At 35.6% G+C, this 24,702-nt stretch overlaps 2 protein-coding genes and 1 pseudogene across 2 annotated transcripts; 2 read left to right on the top strand and 1 right to left on the bottom strand.

Annotated features, from left to right (window-relative positions):
* Positions 1 to 5,509: 5,509 nt before the first annotated feature.
* On the top strand, positions 5,510 to 11,893 carry LOC116192166 ((-)-germacrene D synthase-like). The gene is made up of 7 exons (XM_031520631.1): positions 5,510 to 5,623; positions 8,163 to 8,457; positions 9,449 to 9,833; positions 10,045 to 10,266; positions 10,703 to 10,841; positions 10,927 to 11,175; positions 11,392 to 11,893. Exons 1-7 carry the CDS (start codon positions 5,510 to 5,512, stop codon positions 11,683 to 11,685), a joined length of 1,698 nt encoding a protein of 565 aa, XP_031376491.1. The 3' UTR covers positions 11,686 to 11,893.
* Positions 11,894 to 15,760: 3,867 nt separating this feature from the next.
* Positions 15,761 to 19,849, top strand: LOC116192210 (annotated as a pseudogene).
* Positions 19,850 to 21,973: 2,124 nt separating this feature from the next.
* LOC116192313 lies at positions 21,974 to 22,630 on the bottom strand. Its single transcript, XM_031520843.1, has 2 exons — positions 22,418 to 22,630; positions 21,974 to 22,324 (listed from the first exon to the last, which is right to left on the bottom strand). The coding sequence occupies exons 1-2, from the start codon at positions 22,628 to 22,630 to the stop codon at positions 21,974 to 21,976; spliced, it is 564 nt and encodes a 187-aa protein (XP_031376703.1).
* Positions 22,631 to 24,702: the final 2,072 nt, after the last annotated feature.

Raw genomic sequence — 24,702 nt, forward strand, 5'->3', positions numbered from 1 at the left:
CTCAGATATTCCAGTTGGATCAAATACCACATGTTCTTGGTTACTTCTGAAGAAACGATTTCCACGTGATCTGTTCCCCGAATGCAGTTTGTCGAAAATGCGGTGGCGATTGTATAAAATACATTCATAATCCGTAACACTTAAAGAGGTATTCGGTTTAATTCTCAAATTTCGTGCAATGATATAGTTCTTAGTATGAAATTAAGAGGTGCTCAGTTTAATTCTCGTGGAAGTTTTTATACCTTTATATTTCTTCTCTCTAATCTATTCTCTTCTAAAATTTGTCTCCTTTGTTAAGAAACATGTTTTTTCCTTTTTTTTTTTTTTACTTTTTCGTTTTTTGCCAAGGAAACATAGTACGCGACAGTGCACAAAAATACATGTTACAAGTGTTGTTAACTGTTTCCCCTTCTTGCGCATGTTACATGTTACATAGAGACGGACTTTTCCATCACAAAAGCCTCGTCTCAAAACTTCCCGTTGCAAATTATGGGATGGAAAAGTCTGTTTACGCCTCTCTATTAGAACGGAAATATAAAATTTAAAAATATATATATATATATATTTCGCACCTTTGCCCTCACGTTTCGGTTGCCAAGGTAACAGGGCTACAGGATTCCATGTAGTACGTACTAAGTGATAAATAAAGAACCGTAGCTTTTTCACATCTGATGAAATTTAAACTTCTAGATCAGTTGGTGTGTAGTCTCAGAGTTTTACCACACTACAACATAAAAGTCTTATAGTGGAAATTGCTATTAGATTTAGTAGCAATTCTAATTGCCACAAAAACCTTTAGTAAGAATTGAGTAATTCCCGCTAGATCCATTGTCGCTAAAGCTTATAAAAGCAATTTACACAATTGCTGGTAAAGACAAAGGCAATCACCATTAAAAGTTTATGCTTTCAATGGCTATATTTGTAGCTGTTATAATTGCTACTAAATCTCATAGTGTTTTTCTAGACTAATCTTCTTTAGTATTTTATTCAACTAATCCGAATCCACAATCAATTATATGAAAACAATTATGCTGCGTTCAAAACTTCAATTTCACATTAACAATCTCGAAACTGATAAAAGTACAATCATATAAAAGATCTTAACATCCAAAAGAGTAAGATGATCATCAGTCATTGTAGTCTTTCATCTCTCTAATCTAATATTCGAACAAATCATTGTCATTTTTCATATATCTAATATTTGAACCAACCAATGAAATCATTTTAAGCATCCCGGGAAATATATCTCACCTTTGTAGGAAAATCATGGATGATATAGGCATTTGGAGTGAATCCGCAAAAATCAAGCATCAACTGTAAAAAAAAGAGTCAATATTTTAGTCAACCTTCAGCAATATATCACAGAGAAAACCAGTCTTAGCTTGGTAGAACATTCTAACTTGCATATCGATACAAACAAGATGCAATGAAGAAGCTGATATGCAAGCATAGGCAACAAGACGCAATAAAGAAACTGATAGGCAAGTAGAGTTAAAAAATGCCTCAATTACTTGCTTAAACATCTTTATACCGAACTATGACCTTATCAGATGTAACTATTACTTGCAACTACAAAAACTTATCATGATGATCTAAGTTTTACATATCTATAAAAAGATTCAAATTTCAGGTATCTTTTCTAGGAAGCCATTATTGGATTCAATGAGCAAAATGATAACCAATAGATAGAAATCATATGGCAAAGTAGAGTTCAAAAATTCAGCTAAATAATGGGTTCTCATTATCTTTGTGACTAGCCATAAACGATTTCAATAGAGCAACTTCAGCCTCCATTCTCGCCTGATTGACTTATAGTGACTTAACTTCTTCCTTTAACTTGTTCACTTCATCATCATTGTTGGGAATTATAATCATCGAAAAAATGAGTGTGGGAAAAAATGAAAGAATAACCATAAGTTTATATAAGGTTTGGATATCATAACTTACTAACTTGAGCTTTTAAGTGAAAATGGGCCCAAGTCCGTATGAGCCCATGGAAATTTATTATGGTACCAGAGTCTAGGTTACGTGTATGAGCGCCCACACGTGTGTGCGCACCCATACTAAGCCAGCCCCAATATGTTGAGTGCAACCAAGTGCGCCTCATGTTAGCCCCCTTGGCCGAGCACAGAAGAATAGCCCAGCTCAAGGTCAGTTGTTGAGGGCTGATATTTAATAGCACGTGACAACGTGTAGACAGAAATAGATCACACGTTGCACGTGAGGGCGGGTGTTGTGAATTATAATCATGGAAAAAATGAGTGTAGGAAAAAATGAAAGAATAACTATGAGTTTATATGAGATTTGGGTACCAACACTTATCAGCTTGAGCTTTTAAGTAGATATGGGCCTAGATCTGTATAAGCTCAATGAAAATTTAATAATCATGTTTAGATGCCCTTACATTACTTGAAGAGCCTTTGGATGAAGATGATCCCCATAAGCTAGTAGAAGTTGGACCAAGCCCGAGACCACATACTAGACCACTTCTTTCCGATCCATAGCAACACTTTCTTGATGTTGAGAAGTGCTGGAAATCTCCCTCAACTTTTGTTTGATGACTTCCTAAAAACAAAAAATATAGGTTTCAACCTTTTTCTTTGCAATAGAAGATGATATTTTATCAGATGAGAGACTAGTCTCTCAAAAGAGAGACCGCCCACGGGTCTATAACAAGAATATAAATTAAAACAATAAAGGGGTACATAAGTCCCACTAGTGAGAATCGAAATCAGGACCTCTTCTTTACTAACTTGGGTTGGTTCAAGCGGTTTGGCGCTTATTCCGCTGAAGTAAGATATCAGGTTCAAGTCTTCGTGAATATAGAAAATCCACGCTGCGAGAGCTTTACCCTTTAGTAGGTCGATCTGGCTCGACTGAAATAGTCGGAGTCCAATTGAGCTTCCGAATATCAGGGTTCACTTAAATAAAAAAGATAGGACATCTTCATTCAAAATCGGCGCTATGCGCCACTGTACCATTGGGTGGCTATCGCGTGATAGCCATGGACCCCACACAGCAGCTGCAATCCCCTTTTTTTTTTTTTTTTTTTTCCTTAAAAAATTCAAATGTGGAGCCGAATCAGAGACTAAGGTTGGAGTTGTGAGTTTCTCTTTTTGTTGAGTGTGTCTCTGAATAATGTGATAAGAAGGAACTCACTTTAGAGACTCAAATTAGAGACTATAAATGGAGATAGTCTTATGCAGGAACCAAGGTGCCAGGCTTCGGCTATAGTGGTGATGGATGAGGTCCATGGACCTGGGAGGGATATATAGGAAGATAGTTTTATTAGTAAGAATTGAATTCAAGAATTCTTTGGTTTCAGACAGAGGGAGATACCACCGCACCAAACGGCTTTGTCATTTCCAAAGAAGCATGAGCACGTAGTTTGCCAGCAATCCACGCACATGTTCTCTTCTCAGTAAACATGCTTCACTATGACTGTCTAGTCTCAATGAATCAGATGGAAAATATCCTTCACAAGAGCTTCAGGCCAGGTCATCGCCCGTCTGTTTGGTCTAAGAAGGCGAGCAACCACCTCGAAATCCATTTTGAGAATTAATTTCCTCTGCCCCGTATGCCAAGCTAACGTGAGCCCCATATGAACCGCCCACAACCCAGATGCAATGAATGTAGCAAACCCGATATTCTGAGCAAACCCCCAGCCACCTTCCATGTCAACCTCTCATTATTTTGCTCTCACCTCTTAACCTCCCAGGCCCACTTTCTATCCTATTATCTCTTTTTTTGTTATCAAATTTTATATCTAATTCTTACTTTTATTTTTCTTACCCTTAAAATAACTAAATTACTTTTTAACCCTGCATGTAATGCTTTATTTTTTCCTCCTCCAATATAATTAAACATAATGAAGACAATATGGTGAACTCTGCCCAAAAGTAACTGATATGGGACACCAACTTCTCCATTTATATAGTAATATAGATATTTTTCTTGCATGTCCCACTGAAGGTTTTTCCACGAATTAACTTTTCCTTAGAAAAGGTTTTATTTCTCAATTTCTTCATGTAAAAAAGGGTTATTGTAGTTGTACCTTTTCACCCATAATTTTTTCATTTTGTCAATGGTGCTCGCTCCTTGCATAAAATGATTCAAAATTAACTATAGACATCTATTGGTGTTTGTTTACTCGCCAAAACTCAAACCTTTTACTCCATCTATTGGAGAAACAACTTGGTAGCTTCACCTTTTATATTTAGTATAAAAGTATATATATGTCTCTGTATATATTATTGATGAAAAAATGCATTTAGAAACTGATGATTAGTGCATAGAATATAATTTACATGAAAATATACATGTGGTTATATGTTAGAAAATTATAATTGAATAGAGATATAGAGGGATATAGATGCATACTTTTCAAAGTTGAAAGGGTCTGTTTAGAAAGTAAAAATCGAGAAATACTTTAAAATATTTATACTTTTATAGATTTTATATATTATTATATTTTTATTTTATTATTATACTTGAATAGAGGATTTATTGATGAATTTGGAATGAGGCAATTGGAGTAAATGTCTTAATATAGGCAAAAAGATACATGCAATTATATTTTAGAAGAATGCAATAGAGAGATAAAAAGAGACCGTCTGGTGAAGGAATAAGTAAGAGTAGAAATCTGAATAAACCAGATTCACTATTACTTTTTGATAGTGTGATTTTATTTATTTTATATTAGACATAATTGAGTGATTTTTTATTATTAAATATAATGATAGAGATAGGCACATATATATATACCGTGTCTTTTTGAATGATTGAGAATGTCCCATGATTTAATTGTGATTTACTATGCATAATTAGTAGCCATAAATGTGAAAACACTTTAGTGAGTTATATATATATTTAAATTTCTGTAAGGCACTTTTCTTTCAACAAAAGCTAATATGATTGGTCATGTTGTATTTTAAATGGTTATCGGTTCAAGGACGCAAGGTGCCCCTGTTTTTTCAGGGTACGAAGGGGTAGAGAAAATTCCTCGAGCCAATGTTCGAGTACTTTAGCGCTATAGAAAATATAAATAAAAATGTCTTCGTACATTGAATCGACAAAATAGGAATTAAGAAAACTGCCTACATATATGGAAGGATAAAATGAAATTTTAAAATGTGGAAAAACACAATAATGAATTCTAGACTTTTACATGTAATAGATTTAGGATGATCGGCATGCGTAGATTTAAGTATTTCTATAAAATTATGATAATGAATATGTTACGTACATAGCTATAGGAGCTCACATTATCTAGGAATCTAGAAATATCGGGTAAATATCACTGCGTACGTAATATACACTAGCCAACTAAATTACGACTAACGAAAAAGAGTATCACTACGTACGTAATATACACTACGTACGTATTTCAATCCCAAAGAAGGAAACCGTTCTATAAATATACCCGCCCCACAGAACTCTCTGTTCCCAAGCTTCTAAAGTGTCCTCTCTCTCTCTCTCTCTCGCCCTTAATTAATTAAGAATGAGCGAAATGTCTGCTGATCAAATTTCATCCTCAACCTCAACCATTGAACGTCGTTTCTGCTGGGTATCATCCCAGTGTTTGGGGGGGATTTCATTCCTCAAATGTCCTTCTCAGTCAGAGGTACGTAAATAGTATATCTACGCATATATTACGTTTGTGTTGCAAAATTTTATCTTACTAATATTTTCCCAAATTACTACGAATATTACCTACAACAATATTTTCCGTGCTAAGTCTGAATGAGACAAGACACTTCTATTTTCTTTTTTTCTTTTTTCCCATAGACTAGGCGCCGAAACCAAACTAGGAATTTTAAACAAGACAGAAGACGTTGTTGAGAGTCAATAAAGAAAAATTAAAAAACAATCCCACACCGGTTAGAGAATACAAAATCGTGGGTTAATATAGATTTTGAGTTTCACCATCTAACAATTCAAACTTTTAGGTGAAGTTAGAGTCTAAACTTGTCTAAATCCAATTGAAATTTAATAATTAGTAGGTGTGACAATTTCTTTTAGTCCTAAGTAAAATCAACAGATTATACTATAATTTTTATAACAATAATAAAATATCTACCTTTTATATTTTCAATTTAACTATAATAATCTTTTTTGAATATGGATCGAATTGATTAGGATAATGGCATTTATTGAATATATAGTTAATTTGACTTTTCTTAAATATGTTTTTAATTATATTACTTTGAAGGAGTTTGTTGTTGTATTAAATAGGGGTATGAATTATTTTTTGTCATAGACAATCTTACTATATATATTAGTTTTCTTGACTCGTGCGTTCACGGGACTTTTACTACAAATATAATTATATTTACCTATTTAAACTTTAATTATTTTTAGTTAAATTTCAAAATTTTAATAAAAAAATTAATTCTTTTTTATAGCATATAATATCTAATAATTTTATTTAAATATTTTAAGGAATTGTGATTAAGTCATATATTACTACTATATTAGAGAATGAGTAATGATGCAACTTTTTCAAATTTATTATTTCTTCAATTCAAAATTGGTATGACAAGTTTTGAGGCTAATTCTGTAATTATATTAAATTTTGAGGATATGTTAAAATTAAAATATTTCACATTGAAACATATTTATGCACATATATTAAAATTATTTCGTATTTTTATTTATAAATTCTTAATTATTATTCCTCTATTATTGACATATTTAGTTCTAATTATATATATTAAAACTATTAAGTATTTTTAATTATAAACTCTTAATTATTATACATTTATTATTAATTTTATTCCTAATATTATATATTTACAATTACGTTACTATTTATTACACTGTATTCTAATTAATATATATAATATATTTATCTTTCTATCCCTTTGATATTACAAAATTTACCTTTATGACCCTATTAATTATCATGTAATCAAGTATATATATATATATATATAGATGTAATACTAGGTATCGAACCCGTGTATTGTAAGATTTTGTAATGAATTTTTTTATAAGAAATAATATATAAAAATAACAGTTGGTATGCATTTACTGGACCCATGATTAAAGGATCATATAGTGTTCATATACATCATTGCAATTATCTATTTATTAATTTTCAAGAAAATATTATGACAACAATAACGATGATGGCCACAACAACAATAATAACAGTAATACAACATATAAAACTAAACTTCAGTATTCACTTGTGCTTTATTTTAAATTTTTGTGAATTTGACTAATTTTAGGTAATAATTGAGATTTAAATTATTAGCTATAGTTTTTAATTTGAATAATATTATTAAATAATGTTAATTTTCTTAAAATGATGAATACTTCTGTACTAATTGAACGACAAAAAGAAATTGGAATCTTCTTCAGCACTTCTTTTTGGTGAGTAAGAGGATTCATTAAAATTAATCATTCAGGCGCGTAGCGCTTATAGAACGTGGGGTTGAAAGTCCCATAATGTCATCAAATAAAATCTGCCTAATGGAAGGAGGGGAAAGAGGGAAGTTAACAAGGAAATCAGGTAGCTATGCTCCAAGATTGGTGAGATGGTCAGCACATTTATTAGCTTCCCTATAGATATGCTTGGGTATGATGGCATCAAAATGTCGACAGAGGCCCCTACAATCATCAATCAAATTCGTTAGCACCATGTTGCTGGAGTTCTCCCATACACAGCTTAGGACCAATTTAGTATCAAGCTCAACAATCAAGTTGTTGATGCCGCACTCCTAAGCTGTGATCAACCCTTTGCCTTAGAGCTTTGAGCTCAGCTATGGGACTTGTTGCACGCCCGAGATTCATACAAAAACCCCTAACCCATCTACCCAAGGAATCCCAAATGAGTCCCCCGACTACAGCTATTCATGGATTGCCTTTCGAACATCTGTCGGAATTGAGTTTGTAGAAGCCATCAGGAGGTACCTCCCAATAGACTTGAATGGTCAGATTTGGCTTTGGGGGTGGCTTTGCTTGAGTAGCATAGAATTCAGCCTCAGCTTGGATGGTGAACTCAACCAAGCTACTGTGGAGAAGTTTTGATGAAAAAACTTAGGAGTTCCTATTCTTCCAGAGGTGCCAGATAGCAAATGTCCATAAAACACACCAAGGAATTTGTAAGTGTGGCTTCAGCACTTCTTTATATATCATATTTCATTTCTGTTTTTCAGAGGACAATCGACGAAAGAGCAGAGCAACATATAGAGAAACTCAAGATGGAGGTGAAGAGGATGCTAACTGATGCCGATGATGATTTCCATAAGCCACTGAACAAGCTAAATCTGATTGATCAGATCCAGTGCCTAGGAATCGGCTATCTGTTCGATAGAGAGATTGCTGAAGTTCTTGAGCGAATTCATGGTCGGTACTTCGTCAACTGTGACCATGTAGACTACGCTCGTGACCTTTGTACCACTGCTCTCATGTTCCGCTTACTTCGTCAGCAGGGCTACAGGATTTCATGTGGTAAATAAGGATTTCCTTGATAGTTAAAAATTCTTTTTTTGCATCTTTGATCACCTTCCCTTTATCAAATATAAATTGAACGAAAGTGGGTGATCCCACATCACCATATGCTATCATCGAAGGATCACATATATTGGAGAAAATTACACCATAAAGCATAGTTTATGGCCTTTTTTTCATAAGGGCCAATGCAATTTAATTTAATTTCACCGGATGACACCGAAATTTTAGATCTTATATTTTCACAAGATAGCACAATGTCAAATTTTTCATCAAAAAATGTATAGAAAGCTTATTTGACACCCAACTTGTACAACACGTGGCCAACTACAGATGTCACATCTATCCGGAGAATCACATCATATAGCCCGATTTTTTAACTTGCATTTGGTTTTCGAGTTGGATAAGTGATCCAACTCAACTTATTGATGTATGAGAATATATATATATATATGTGTGTGTAGATGTGAAAGTAGATGAGAAATTTATTATTAAAAAAATAATTTTAAAAATGGTTAAGAAAAAGTGTGAGTGAGAAAATACTATTAAATGGAAGTTTAAAAATTGTTAGGAAAAAATATAAGTGAGAAAGTATTATTAAATGGTGACACGCCAGCTTTCCGTCGCCTTGCACTATTTTACCTTCGCAAGGCTACAAAAAGAAAAAAAAATTGGTGACACATCAGTTTCCGGTCATATTTTTTACTGAAAGTTGATGTTGTGTTATGTGGCAAAAAAAAAATCCAAAAATTTCGTCTTATCTAATGAAATTAAAGCAAACTATATAAATATGCTGCCTCATGAAAAAAAGGCAAAAAAATTCGTGCTGTCTCGTGTAATTCCACATATCATTCGCATAGGTACAGGAATAACATCCAATGTGTCCTACAGACTTTTCAATACGTATAATTAACTCATAACGAGTATTATATTTAACCATACATATATAATAATGATGCGCGCCTTAGTGCAAGATTACAATCTTATGCAGATATCTTTGAGAAGTTCAAGGACAACAAAGGGGAATTCAGCGAATCGCTTGTCGAAGATGTGAGAGGACTGCTGAACTTATATGAAGCTAGCCACTTTAGGGTTCACGGAGAGGACATCCTTGAAGAAGCCCTAAGTTTCACCGTTCAGCATCTCAAATCAGCTGTGGAACACGATGACCCGAATCTAAGCCCTACTCTTTTAGCTGAAGTAAAACGCGCATTAGAGCACTGTCTACGGAAGGGATTGGTAAGACTAAACGCATGGCATTATATCAAACTCTATGAAGACGATGCTTCTCACAATGAAGTGCTCTTGGAGTTGGCGAAGTTGGATTTCAACTTGTTGCAGAAGTTTCACCGAAAGGAGCTCTGTGAAATCACAAGGTTAATATCTGCAACTTGTAATAGATTCATCGCAAACCTCGATCAGTCAATATCTCTTACCTTCCTTCAGTTGTGAAATTGATCACTCTGTGGAAATGCTCCTGAAAACTACACGAACACCGATTCAGTAGTCTTAAAAATCACTGTAACTAATCTTTTGGCCAAAACGATACAGCTAGCTCAACGAATTTGAACTTTTTGACTAATGTAGGTGGTGGAAGGATCGTCTAGATGTCGAGAGGAACTTTCCATTCGCAAGAGATAGAATTACAGAGTTGTATTTCTGGATCTTGGGAGTGTATTTTCAGCCAGAGTTTTCACTAGCGAGGATGATGCTCACCAAAGTCATTGCCCTGACTTCGATTTTGGATGATATCTATGATCTGTATGGGACACCTGAAGAGCTGCAACTTTTAACCAATGCAATAGACAGGTTAGTGTTATATAAGAATTCCTGATAGTTTGCATTCTCTATATATCTGATTAAGAATGAACTTAAAAGTTCGTGGATGAGTAAACTAGCTGGCTTGATTTTCCTCTTTCCGGTTCCATGAAAAATTAATTGTCATAACATCAACACATTAAATTCCCGAGACAAGTAAGAAGGGGATATCCATTTAAGTTCATTAACGGCTGAATCCTGGATCTTAGGGGACCTAAAGCCAAGTTTGTCTGGTCTTGGTCTGGCCCCATCATATGGACTGTCTGGCCGACAAGTCGAGGAAGATCAACATACCTGGATATGATATATATGAGTAAAACAAACTAGAACCCGAGAAAAAAATTGGCTTGGTCATAATTAAGGTCAATACGTACGAAAGTTTGTGTTAGAACTTCGTATTTATTACTTCTCTTTTGTAATTTGCTAGGTGGGACATTGGAGCAGTCGATGAGCTCCCACAGTACATGCAGATTTTCTACAAGACACTACTAGACACTTACTGTGAATTTGAGAAAAACTTAGCTGAACAGAATAGAGCTTACCGCCTCTCCTATGCAAAAGAAGCTGTGAGTAGAAACGAAATTTATATTAAGTTGATATTTCTATATTTTACCATTGTGGGACTATATAGTTTAATTTCTAATCGATCAGATGAAATATCAAGCGAGGATCTACTTCGAAGAGTTAAATTGGTTCCATCAAGACTACACACCGACACTGGAAGAGTACATGTCCATTGCACTAGAAACGACTGCCTACATGATGCTCGCGACCACATCTTTCCTAGGAATGGGAGATGTCGTCTCCGAGGATGCCTTTGAATGGCTGTTAAGTAACCCCATGAGCTTGCGTGGTTCAAAGATCATGTGCCGATTCATGGATGACATTGTCGGACACAAGGTGAAATATCGATAGACTATTCGTCACAGAATCTATTACCCCAAAAAGAGAAAAAGAATGAAAAAAAGAAAAATTCGTCACAAGATCAGATTTCTTAGAACGTTTGACTAATTCCAAAGATCTGTACGAGTAGCTCAACAACTAGATATTGGGAAAACTATATATTGAAAATCTTTTTTTTTTTCTTTTCGTGTGTGTGTATGTATATATATATAGTTTGAGCAGAAGAGAGGGCATGTGGCTTCAGCAGTGGAATGCTACATGAAACACCACGGTGCCACAGAGCAAGAGACAGAGAGGAAACTTCGGAAGATGATGGATGATGCATGGAAGGACATCAACGATGAATGCCTGCAGCCGACCCCAGTCCCCATGCCGCTTCTCACACGAATTGTCAACCTTACGTGTGTGATTGAGGTGCTCTATAAGGGTGAAGATCAATACACCAACTCGCAAACTGACACGAAGGACTATGTGACTGCTTTACTCGTCCATCCGATTCAGCTCTAAATTACAATCAATTAAGCATTGGCTTAATCCCGAGACGGGACTGGTCTATCTATAGCTACATGAATTTGATTGAGTGAAGTGTCTGTCTTTTTCCCCTTAAAGATCTTGCGTATTGTAGTATAACATAATTAAGGCCGTGTGTGGTTACCCCAAAAAAATAATAATAATTAAGGCAGTGTGATGCGTATGTATTTTTGTTGGATATGAACCTCTTTTTATATTGCTTTATATATACGTGTGTATTTTCGAAAAGTTCGGGCTAAATCCACGACCAAATCTACTATTTCCACAAATATTATTTATTGCTTGACTAAAATATGCCCCATTCACTAGATTCTTCCAATTTATCTTCTGTGCAGATTCTCCCGTCATAGTGACGGATGGTCACTAGATTCTTCCTATTTATCTTCTGTCCGCGTTCCTTCTTTAAAACTAAAAGAAAATTGTAATTATTTTAATAAAAAAATAATCCCTTCTTGCCGCTTGGTTCTCTCCTGATTGGTGGTGGGCAATGACAGGCAAGCAACCTGTACGCTGGAACTACATTGGATCTGACCCTCTGATTTATAGCACTAGCCACTAAAGTCAATTTGGAAAGGCGTGGTAAATATATATATATATATAAATAATAATAATAATAATAAAAAACATTTGGACGGGCGCGGTCATAAAAAAATAAACCTTTGAAATTCAACTTGCATGTGGGCATCACTTCGCCTCCGCCTTACGTGGGGGTAACACTAACGAGGGTTTTCATATAGCCAAGGCGGTTGGGTCAACACAAAGAAATGCGGGCTTCAAGGGCACATTCTGTGGCCCTGGCCCTGTGGGCTTCTCCTCTCTTCCATGTGGGTGTACGGCCTAAGGCCTTTGCCAAGCCTTACTGCCGCATAGAGTAGTCCAACAACGCAAGGAATTTCAGGTTGCCACTCGGAAGCCAGCTGGTTGATATGAATTGTGAGGGCAAAGATCATGTCCTTGGATTGAACGGTACATTTTTAGTGACGGCCATTAAGTGGTCAATGAATTGATGATATGACTTTTATATATATATATATAAACAAAACTCGAACTCAATTCTCACGCCGTCACATCATCAAAAATAAAGAACAGAGCTCTCTCGCTTTAGCACGTCATTACTTATGTATTAAAGAAATTTTTTATCATTAATTATACAATAGAATAAATATGTATATATATATAATTAGGAAAGTGAAATATGCGAATATATTTTCAATATGGGCATATTAGTAGAATATGACCGAAAATATAGATTATATAAAACCGAATATATGCATTGTAATTTGCATGTAATTTACTATATACTATATCAACAGTGATTTCCAAATTCCAAGAAATCTTGACATATATCGCCATAAGATAATATTATTTTTATCTTTTACATATATAAATGTGTGAAGCTCAATATTGTGTTTCTCGATTTTTCATAATTTCTGTTTTACCCTTCGACGTATATAGACAATTAATATAATTCATATTCCGTCCATTCGATGTATTTGGATATCCCAAAAACTCTATCAATTCGTTCAATGTATTTGGACATATTTTCTATTAATATTTCAAGTATGATAAAACACGACCCTTTGTAACAGTGTCTACTAGGAAAAAAGTGATATCTTGTAATAATTTAGAAATATGATGAATATACGTCTTTTTATTGTGTTGTGATTTGCCAAGATACTTTATACATCATCAACTAAAATTAATCTATTAGTATCTATACAATATATAAAAGTGTGAAGCTAATTCAACTGTTTCTCAACTTTTAAGTTCCAAAAATGCCCTTCAAAATTATGTAAAATTACATAAATACCCTCGCCCTATATGTGAAAATTGAGTCATGCCCGTTCTCTTATCTTGTGTCTCCTCGCTCATATGCTTATTCACTCCCACCACCTAATAAATAATTTATACCAATTAGTTCCTTTCTTTTTTCCTAGCATGTCCATTGTCATTTGTATCACATATATACGTGCATGGTTTTTTTTTTTTTAAAAAAAAAGCTAACATTAGGAGTTGCAAAATAAAAACTTTAATGTAATCCACAATTTTCGTGAGATAAGAAAATTTTGAAGAGTTTAAACGAGACAAATCAATCTAATAGTTAAATTGGCTTTTTTGAAGAATTTGAATAATTTAAAATCTATCTACACATATCTATAATCTATTACTTCTATATCAAAAACACGAACTCCTTCTCGTGTTTTCACACATGAGGTTCTCAATGATGACCTTACAATATAACGACGATGACGACGACGATGATAATAATAATAATAATAATTTACGCAGAAAAAATTCTATCCAAAAAAAATATATATAACCTATAACAATATATAATTTATTATATCTATACTATATATATATATACACTATATATATATATATAAAATAAAAGTATGAAGCTCAAACGATGCTTCTCCACATTTCATTTTCAAAAATTCCCTTGTATTTATTTTTTGATTACAAAAATACTCTCAGCTCCCTTTTCCTTTTTCTTGTGATTTACCCTCCCTGTAACCGTTTTTAACTCACGCCTCCTCTACTTTCTCTAACCGTTTCCGTTTATATCTAAAGGTCAACCGCTAAAGGAACATCAAACAATTGGTGCCTGTTCTCTAGACCTTTTGCGCCGCTTCTTTCGTTCTATATAAAATATCAATGAATTGGAAAGCGAAAAGCAACGTGGCTTTCGGTTCAGAAAAATGGAATAGAAGAAAGAAGAAGAAGATGGGACGAGAAGGAAATAAGCACTAAACACAAAAGGTTCTCTTCCATGCTCTCTCCTTCACATTAATGTATCTTTAACTTGTATTTGAAGGGTCGAAATAGGGCTGCATCAAACCTTTATGGCTCCTCTTCCATGGTTATCAAGACTCGATCAAAGGTTTATCTTTGACGCATAATGATATGGGAATCACTGGACTCAGCCTAACTTGAGGAAAGATTCACCATGGAGTGATAGCTAGCATGTCTTAGCTTAGAGCGAACAAGAATAAGGGAGCAGGAGTGTGCAAATAAAACTTTATGCAGTCAGTATGCTTTGTAATAACACGTGTTGCACATTTCATGTTTGTATTTGTCTCTTCGTTAATGATAGCTTTTATTTTGCTTTAATTACTGTGTCACATTTATCAAAGTAGGTAAGTTCAGGTGGTTCGGCACATTTTTAAGTGAAGTCTTGAATTCGAGTCTTATGAATAAAAAAAAATTCACAATAGAAGAGTTTTATTCCTTACTAGGCCGATCCGACTTGAACCTAAAAGTTCGTGCTCATTGGACCGGATACCATGTGACACAAACCGGAAAAAAGGAAAAAAAAAAGAATATATGATATGGCATTTGAATTAGCATAATATATATGTCTTGAATTAGAAGGCAAAATTTTCATGCGTCATGTGCACAAGTATATTAAGATGATGTTAACCAATTTATTTATTTATTTATTTATTTTATCAGGAGTTTAAATAGAGAGATATGCACTATGGTGCAAAATGTTTTCACTTTATAATAACAACCTTTAATTAATACTCGATTTCTCGAAAATTGCAAGAGTAATTCTCACAATTTTATCTACCAAAATAAAATTAATTGTACTATACAATCAAGTAAATTACTAAAAGACTATGTAAATTTAAGTAAGACTCTTTGAAATTTATATAAGTTTTACTATGAAATTTGTTTCTGAAACAATATAATTTACTTCATTTGTTAGTAATTTATAATAAAAAAATAGAGTAATTCATTACATATTAAAGAGAATTATTTTGATTATGCGGTACAATCACTTTAAAGTGATTGCATGACACAGATCTTCTCGTACAAAACTAATGCTCGGGACCCATCACCGCCCTGGATCAGAACCGAAGAGGGGAGTGATGAGATTCTAACAGGGCCTAATAGAGTAGCAAAAGCTAGCCCAATAATGAAGATTGTAAGCTAGAAATTTGTCACGCCTATGAATGAAATCTCTGTTTCCAGTAGCCAATATAAAAGCATAATTACTCCATCAATTCATGTAGAAAATGAGAAATGTTGACATCCTTAATTTGACATGACGGAATTGTTTGGATTTCGGATAGGAGGAAGCATGACCTGTACTTAATTCCCACCTTTTACCATCCTTAATTTCCTGGTAATTATAGTGTGATACCGGTTTTGCCACTTAAGAAAGTTAACTCTGTCAGTCAAAAATGGTGCGGTTCATATCTGTTCCAAGTTGATGTGGAATATGTAAGGATTTTGCAACCACGTGTTACAGAATTTATTAAAGAATAATCTAGTGAATTATTTTAAAGTAGCAGACCGCGACGTGAACGTAACTAGTAAGGTAAACAACATTCAGAGGCAAGAGTGCTTTGGAAAGAATTTTCTCACTTATCATTCCATATACCTTCGCAGTATACAAACATTGTTTTTTTTTTTTTACATCATTCTCGATGCTGTGTACACTATAGACTGACGTTGATGACGAAGCAGAACAACAGCTTATTAAAGAATTGAGGGACAAGACGAAGCAGATCTGAGTAGTTGCAGCCTCCAATGATAACCCTTTAGAGCTGTTGAACTTGATCGATCATATTCAACGTCTAGGGATCGGTTACCACTTTGAGAGGGAGATTGATGAAGCTTTGCAGCGAATTTACAAGAGCAGCCGCAAGTCGATGGATGGAGCAAGCTGCACTAATAACGACCTTCACACCACTGCCCTCACGTTTCGGTTGCTATGGCAACAGGGCAGCAGGATTCCATGTAGTACGTACTAAGTGATAAATAATGAACCGTAGCTTTTTCACATCAGAGTTTCACCATGTGTGGGTGCCATTTTGATTTATGCCCTAGCACTTGCACATACACATTTAATTAGGTGTCTTTTGCAAGTTCAAAGGCCCGAATGGATACTTTGATTAGTCAATCAAAACCGATGCAAGAGGATTGTTAGTTTATTTGAAGCTAGCCATCTCCGGGTTCATGGGGAGGACATCCTCGAGGAAGCCCTCGCTTTCACTGTCACCCACCTTACCTCCATGAAAAAGAAGCTAAGCCCTCCACTTAGAGATGAGATAAGCCGTGCCCTAAAGCACACAATTCGTAGGGGTTCAGAAGAGTCGAGGCATGGTATTATATCAAAATTTATGAACAAGAAGCTCCAAACAATGAAGTGCTCAGATTTCAACCTGCTACAGAAGCTACACCAGAGGGAACTCGGTGACATCACAAGGTTTATTAGAAATAGCATTCGTTATATTAAGAATTTCTTCTATGCTTATTTATATCTACGTTTACCAATTACTGCCTTCTAAAACACATATTTTCCACAAATTAACTTTTCCACGTGCGTCTTGCGTAAATTTGCTAAATTTCGCCGCCTCATCCCGGTTCATCTTCTAAAGTTTGTGTCGGAATATTTTCCCGATGAGTCATCTAATCTATTAGAAACATATAAGCTTGTATCTTTTGAGTATTGTAGAGGTCCTGGAGGAGAGCGCAAAAGGTTTTCATTGTCTCGCAAGTCGCAACCTTTTTTCTGTTTCATGTTATTTTAATAATTTAATTTATTACATTATATATAAGAAAAAAGAAAAAAATTTATTTGTACGTATTTTGTTTCATTAGACGAATTAAAATTAAAAATAAATAGAATATTTAATTCAGAAAAAAAATGCTCGTCATCTGTTTTTGGGGGCTGGGCTCCTCATTATCTTCATTATTAAAATAAAAAAAATGCAGATTCCGATGAATACGGATATCATATTTCAATTTTAGGAGAAATTTCCTTTTACTATACTAATATTAGTTTTTACCATTAATTAATTTGTTCTCAATCGGTTTTGTGCTTTATAATTATTATTATGATTCTTCCTATACCATATTCTATAACGAGAAACGAAGATGTCGAGAACTAAACAAATTTTCATAATAATAACAAATATTTCTTTAGAATTTATGAATAAAGTTTTATTGATAAATTAGCTAGATAAAAATAGCAGGATGATCCATGCATGTGTGTACGAACTTACTAGTTATTTTATCTAATTAATATTCCAAACTTTCATGCTATCTTAGCGTGCAACTTTACGTTAGACTTTTTTAATAGAAAAAGAAGAAAGTGCTACCTGGACTTAATTAAACGGCCGACAACAAGACTAAATTTAAAATTTTGTCTGGCTAGCTAAACTTGCAGATTAATCGGCGATTGTATTATGCGTTGATGACCATATCGTTAATATTATTTAGGTGGTGGAAAAGTTTAGATGTCGAGAAGAATTTTCCTTTTGCAAGGGACAGGTTCTCGGAGGGCTACTTATGGAGTCAGATAGCATATGAGCCGGAGTATGCACCCGTAAGAACGATTTGGACAAAGGTATTCTCCATTATCTCTATTATTAATGACATCTTCAATGTTCATGGTACATTTGAAGAGTTGGAAGTCTTTACCAATGCCGTTGAAAGGTCAGGCTCATATAAATCCCGTAAACTTTTATTTAATTGAAATATGTCTCTCTTTTTTTTTGGGGGGGGGGGGGGGGGGGGGGGGGGGGGGGGGGGAATAAATATATGTCTAATATATATATATATATATATATATAGTCATAATGTATTGAGTAGGACAACAGATCAGCAGAACTAATGATTTTGTGGTGATTTCCCAATTTGATTGTCAAGGTGGGACATGGAGGTCATACATGAGCTACCTGATTACATGAAAGTGTGTTACAAAGCATTGTTGAATGTTTATGGAGAAATCGAGCAAATGTTACCAGAGGAAGTGAGATCTTATCGCATGCACTATGGTATAAAATCGGTAAGTATATCTTCCAAAATTATTTAAAAGTATTTCTTTATTAGAAGGGAAATCTAAGGGGTCTCGCGCAAGATATGACTATCAATCATGTGTTCAACCTCTTAGTTCTAGGTTGACTGCCGACCGGTGCCTCGGCACTGATCATAATTCAGTACCCATCTGTACATTTCTCTACATATAATATAACTAAGTACGGAGATAAATTATCAAACTCCACAGCCTCAAAGCTACGAGGAAATGAGAAAATTAATAATAAAAATATGGGATGTGCAAAAATGATGATTCAGTCATATATATATATATATATATATATATTCACATATGTATCACGTACGGTTTGCATACGTTTTGATAGATGAAAGCAGCAGTGAGAGCATATTTTGATGAAGCAAAATGGCACAATAAGGGATATACCCCAACAATGGAGAAATACATGCCAGTCGCACTTGCTTCAAGTGGCGCTTTTCTGCTAACAACCACAGCCTTCCTAGGAAAGGGATCAGATGTTGTCAGCCAAGATGCCTTTGAATGGTTGTTCAGTTATCCAAAGATCGCCCGGTCATGTGACATCGTGTATCGGCTTGTGAACGACATCATCACTCATGAGGTATCATTTTTATATTTCTTAGATTCATAGGTCTATTTCATAATGGGAAATATTAAAAATGAGAACCTTGCATTAAAGGTAATAGGCGGGTCAATCTAATCTTAGACAAATATAATCACTCATGCACCCTCACTTCTCTGTTTATATCTCGATGTGTATTCACAGTTAAAAAAAAATTACAAAAATAAAAATAAATGTCAATATCCTTCGGTTAGGGGATCAAGCGGTCAGTAACGACGCCACTATTAGAATTACATCTGATCTTCAGATCACTGCGTGGAATTGGACGGTGGTGGGTAATATATTCATTGATTAATTAGTCGTCTACGTACCCAGAGGGGAAACATGTGTGCAGGCTAGCAAATTATGCGTTATTGCTTCCAAACTAAATTACCAGCTAGGCTTAGCTCCTGTCCTCTGATAGGGTCGAATCTTTGTTTTGTTTGGTGATGTTGTAGGGATCACCATACTCTACTTTGTATCGTCTAATTTCTTCGTCTAATGCACTTGGGGCTACATCCACATACTTCACCCGGATAAAGAAAAAGGCAAAAAAACGTGGAAAGAAATACAATTTCAAGTCCTAATTATTACTTGATTTCTATGCACTTATGCAGTTAGAACAGAAGAGAGGGCACGTGGCTTCTGCAGTGGAATGTTACTTGAAGCAGCATGGAATTTCAGAGGAGGAAGCAAAACATGAACTCTATAAGCACGTCGATGATGCCTAGAAGGACATCAATGCAGAGCTCTTACGCCCGACGGCCGTCCCGGCTCCACTCCTCACTATGATCTTAAAAATGGCGCGCGGGTAGAAGTGTTCTATGAAGAAGTTGACATTTACACACATTCAGAAACCAAGACGAAGGATATTATAACTTTCCTTCTCGTCAATCCTTTTCCCATAACTAACGTAACATCTGTAAAAGATGAGGGTTTTCGAATAGGATTAAATCTATTTATTGATAATACTGAACATTGTGATCGGTGAATGATGGTCTGTGCATTCCTGTGCTAATTTCAAAATAGCGTGTTAGGAGGTGAAAATGACCTAAATTCCGTGTTAGGGTGCTATTTCCCCAAATAAATAATCACATGAACTTTCTTGTCACTGGGAATTATGAATTCCCAGTGACAGTAGCCAATATACAAGCATAATTAAGTCTGAAAAAATTCATGTACAAAATGAGAAATTTTAATTGGCTACCAGTGTATCAAACTACCTAAAGTATAACGTCTATGCATAATATCCTTCGCGTCACCGTGGAAGCAAAGTGCTAACTGTTATTTATTTTACAGTTTCTGCAGCAAACTCATTCACACACTCATACAAGGATAGAAAGATAGAGAGAGAGGTGAAGGAATAAAGAAAACGTGTAGTCACACTCTGCAGAACAGAGTTTTTAGTACAAGGAACAAACATAAAAGGAGAGACAGAACATAAACTACCCTCACGTACAGAATAACTGATGAACTGTTACTGCACACCTGTCCTACAAACCTTTAAAATAGCTACTAAAAATAACAGTAAAAGATAATGCAACGTAATAACTTAAATGCAGATAAACATAGCTGCTTAACAAAGCAGAACGACAAAAGATAAAATTAACACAGCAGCTTCTGAGACATATCAGCATCTAACACCAACAAACTCCTCCTTGGATCAGATACTGCTGCAAACTTCAATTTTTTTCAATCTGATCACTCTTGCTTTCTGTCCCAAGCAAGTCATCAACATAAAGAGATATGACCACCATGTTAACATCAGCCCCTTTAACATGAAGTGTGGATTCACTCAAGCTTTTTTCAAAGCCTAAGTTCAGCAAGTGTTCATCCATCTTGCTATACCAAGCTCTGGGAGTCTCGTTCAGTCCATAGATCTTCTCCTCATGTCTTGGTATACAAGAGCGTTCTAGTTGCTTAACATAAACAACACCATTTAAGAAAATGGAATGCACCACTGGTCTGGCTTTGTTTACTGAGCCAGCAAGATCTAGTTTTGCCTTGGGCTCTATAATGGCCAACTCCTCTTTCATTTCATCCATTCTTCTTAGATCAGCTTTGCCTTCTTCACATCCTGCAGATTCTAAAACAACTTTGCAACTTTGACATTTGTCTGCAAGTGACCTTGTCCCTTTAACAGATTGATCATCCTCCACCTTAGACTTCATCTTCAGTAGATCCAAAGAAAAAGACTTATTCTTCATTGGAATCTCAAATAACTTCTGACCCTTTGAATCAGAAATCAAACACTTTTTCTCCTCAAACATCACCTTGTATCATTTCTCTACTAGCTGACCAACACTCAACAAACTTTGGGCAATCTTAGGAACATACAAAACCTCATATATCAGTTTTGTACCAACACAACTCTCTATTTGGACGGTTCCTTTACCCTTCACTGTCAAGTACTCTCCATTCTCAATTCTTACTCTTGTTGTTACTAATCTATCAAGCTCCCTAAAGAGCTTCTCATCACTTGTCATGTGGTTAGTACAACCACTATTGACAAGCCAACAACCATCTGAAACACGTGAGCTAAAACAAGAAGCAACAAAGAATTGTTCTACCTCTTCCTCAACTGCAGTTTGTGCCTCACCTTGCTGTCGAGTCTCCTCTTCCTTGCAAATGATCTCAGCATACCCCAACTTTTGACGCTTCCTGCATCTCATGTCAGGCTTCCTCCAACACTTATAGTGTGGATGATTTCTCTTTCCACAATGCTGACAAGGAGGATGATTTCCCCATTTGTTGCTGTTCGATCTTTCTACTGCAACAATCTCGGAAGCACTGCCATATTCTTTCAACTTCTTTCCTTTTCCACCAAAACTTTGATGCATTTTGGCTTGCAAAGCTCATTCAACCATTCCTTGTTCAGCAATTCTTTTTCTTCTCATAATACTTCCCTGCTCTTGAGCCTGCAAAGCACTAAGTACTTTAGCAAGTTTGATGTCAGAAAGTTCCTTAGTATTCTCCAATGAAGCAATAGTTGCCTCGAACCTTTCTGGTACAGAAACCAGAATCTTTTGCACCAGCCTATCATCCTTGATATCAGTTTCTAACACTCTAATCTTGTTAGCAATCTCCACAAGCCTATCAGCAAACTCCTTCACAGTCTCTCTCTCTTCCATCTGAAGCCTTTCAAATTCTCTCAACAAATTTAACACTTTCATACCTCGGATCTTCTCATCTCCTTCATATTCTTCCTTCAAGTATTCCTAGATAGCTTTTGCTGACTCAAGCCTCATGATTCTGGTGAAGATGGTGGGTGACACGGCAGCATAAAGACACGATTTTGCCTTTGCCTTTCTGGTCTTCTTCTCCTTGTGCAGCTCGATCTGAGCCATGGTTGGATTGTTAGGAAGGGGAGTCACCTCGTAGTCTTCTTCCACTGCTTCCCACAAATAACAGCTTTCCATAAAAGCTGTCATCTTCACAGCCCATGCTTGATAATTCTCCCCATCGAACACAGGTGGTGCCATGGCAGAGAATCCACTCGAACTTGCCTCCATCTTGCCTTGAACTTCTATGGATGCAGTCAAAACACTCGATCAACCTCACAAGTCTCTCACCCACACAAGTCCCTTAAGATCAAGGGAGCTCTGATACCACTGTTATTTATTTTACTGTTTCTGCAGCAAACTCATTCACACACTCACACAAGGATAGAGAGATAGAGAGAGATGTGAAGGAATAAAGCAAACGTATAGTCACACTCTGCAGAACAAAGTTTTCAGTACAAGGAATAAACATAAAAGGAGAGACAGAACAGAAACTGTCCACGTAGATAATAACTACAGAACTGCTACTGCACACCTATTCTACAAACCTTAAAAATAGCTACTAAAAATAACAGTAAAAGATAATGCAACCTAATAACTTAAATGCAGATAAATACAACTGCTTAACAATGCAGAACGAAAAAAGATAAAATTAACACAGCAGCTTCTGAGACATATCAGCATGTAACCCCAACACTAACATTGAAGTTCCAAGGCACACTGAACCGGAGGGATAGCAATTTCAACTTCCCCGACGAGATAGGCAGAGAAAGAGTTGAAAAGCATGCAATAGAGCTCCCGAGGAAGACGTCGCAAGCAATCCTCACCCAAGAAGATGATCGCCTGTTGGTAATGTTGAAATGAAATCTAACAGAAGAACCTTCAGAGGAAGGGCAAGGGCTATGGAGTATCTGCTCGCGATGCTTCTTTACCATGCATTTCAACTGAAAACTCCCCGGTCAATTGAAGAATCAATGAAGATCTAGACATGACGGAATTATTCAGACTTCGGTTAGAAGGAAGCATGATCTGTACTTAATTCCCACTTGTTTACCATCCTTAATTTCCTAGTAATTGTAGTGTGATACTGGTGTCGCCGCTTAGGGAAACTCTATCGGTCAAAAATGGTGCGGTCCATATCGCTTAGGGAAACTCTGTCAAACATGGGGCGGTCTAGATCGGGTCCAAGTAGATATGAATTTCCCTAGTGAATTGTTTTCCTAGAACTTCTAATATGCATGAATGTACTAGATTTGCAAATGGCCTTATGGGCCCAAACTAACCGCTAGCTAGTAATCAAACCATAATCTCCAAAAGTTGACCACGTTTCGAATCTGCTTCCATATAGACGTACAGGGACAATAATTTCGGTTACATTTGGTACCAGGAGGAGGATGTGCCCCAAGTCCTGTTCGGGGTAGCCGAAATGGAGAACCAACTCACGATGATGCATTCTAATTATGACTGGAAACTGCACTACTATGGAATGAACGACGAAGATCTCGACGCGAGTGAGTTGGCCTTCCTCCTGTCAGAGTAGTACTAACCCGACGTGATTTCGGGAAAAAGTGGTTACATATAAACCCGAAATTTAACTCAAAATTAAAATTATTGAGAAAGCCCCTAATTTGTTCGTAAAATAGATAATGATTTGGACTATCAATTAAAGAGTCCAATTAAACAGTTCATCGGACAAGCCCATACTATTCTACCACAGCTCATACTATTCTACCAAGCCTATGAAATTCGGCCCAAATGTAAGGGCAGGAGACCGTTATCCATACAAATATTAGATAATAACATCATACTATATGTGCAGACGAAATGAATGGCATATATACTGTTCGGTATATCTCATCGGGTCGATGTTTCTGCAGACGATGAGGTCGATATATTGCCCGCTTATCAACCAATGTTTAGAAACTTGACCAGACTAGCTGGTCCAGCTCTAAAGAAAACCGAAATTGCTGTTAAGACACATTAGATGTAGACCGATCAGTTTACTGGATGAGCAAAATCAATCTCCTGCCCTAGCGAGTTCCAACTTCTTTTTGTTAAACTAACTGGGCTTGATACTTCAATTTAGGCACAATTTTCATTTCATACCGGTTTTTTCCATGGAACTTCGACTAAAACTGGCGAATCCATCAAGAATTCCTTTTAAGAAACAAAAACATATTATAAAGATTATTCATAATGACTCACTAATAAAAAGAAAAAACTGTACAGATTTTAACTCAAAATAGCAGACATAATGAATGTAAGCTCGTGCAGGCTAGAATATGAATGGCGTTAGAGAAAAT

Source organism: Punica granatum, chromosome 1 (genome assembly GCF_007655135.1).
Source record: "Punica granatum isolate Tunisia-2019 chromosome 1, ASM765513v2, whole genome shotgun sequence".
NCBI lineage: Eukaryota > Viridiplantae > Streptophyta > Magnoliopsida > Myrtales > Lythraceae > Punica > Punica granatum.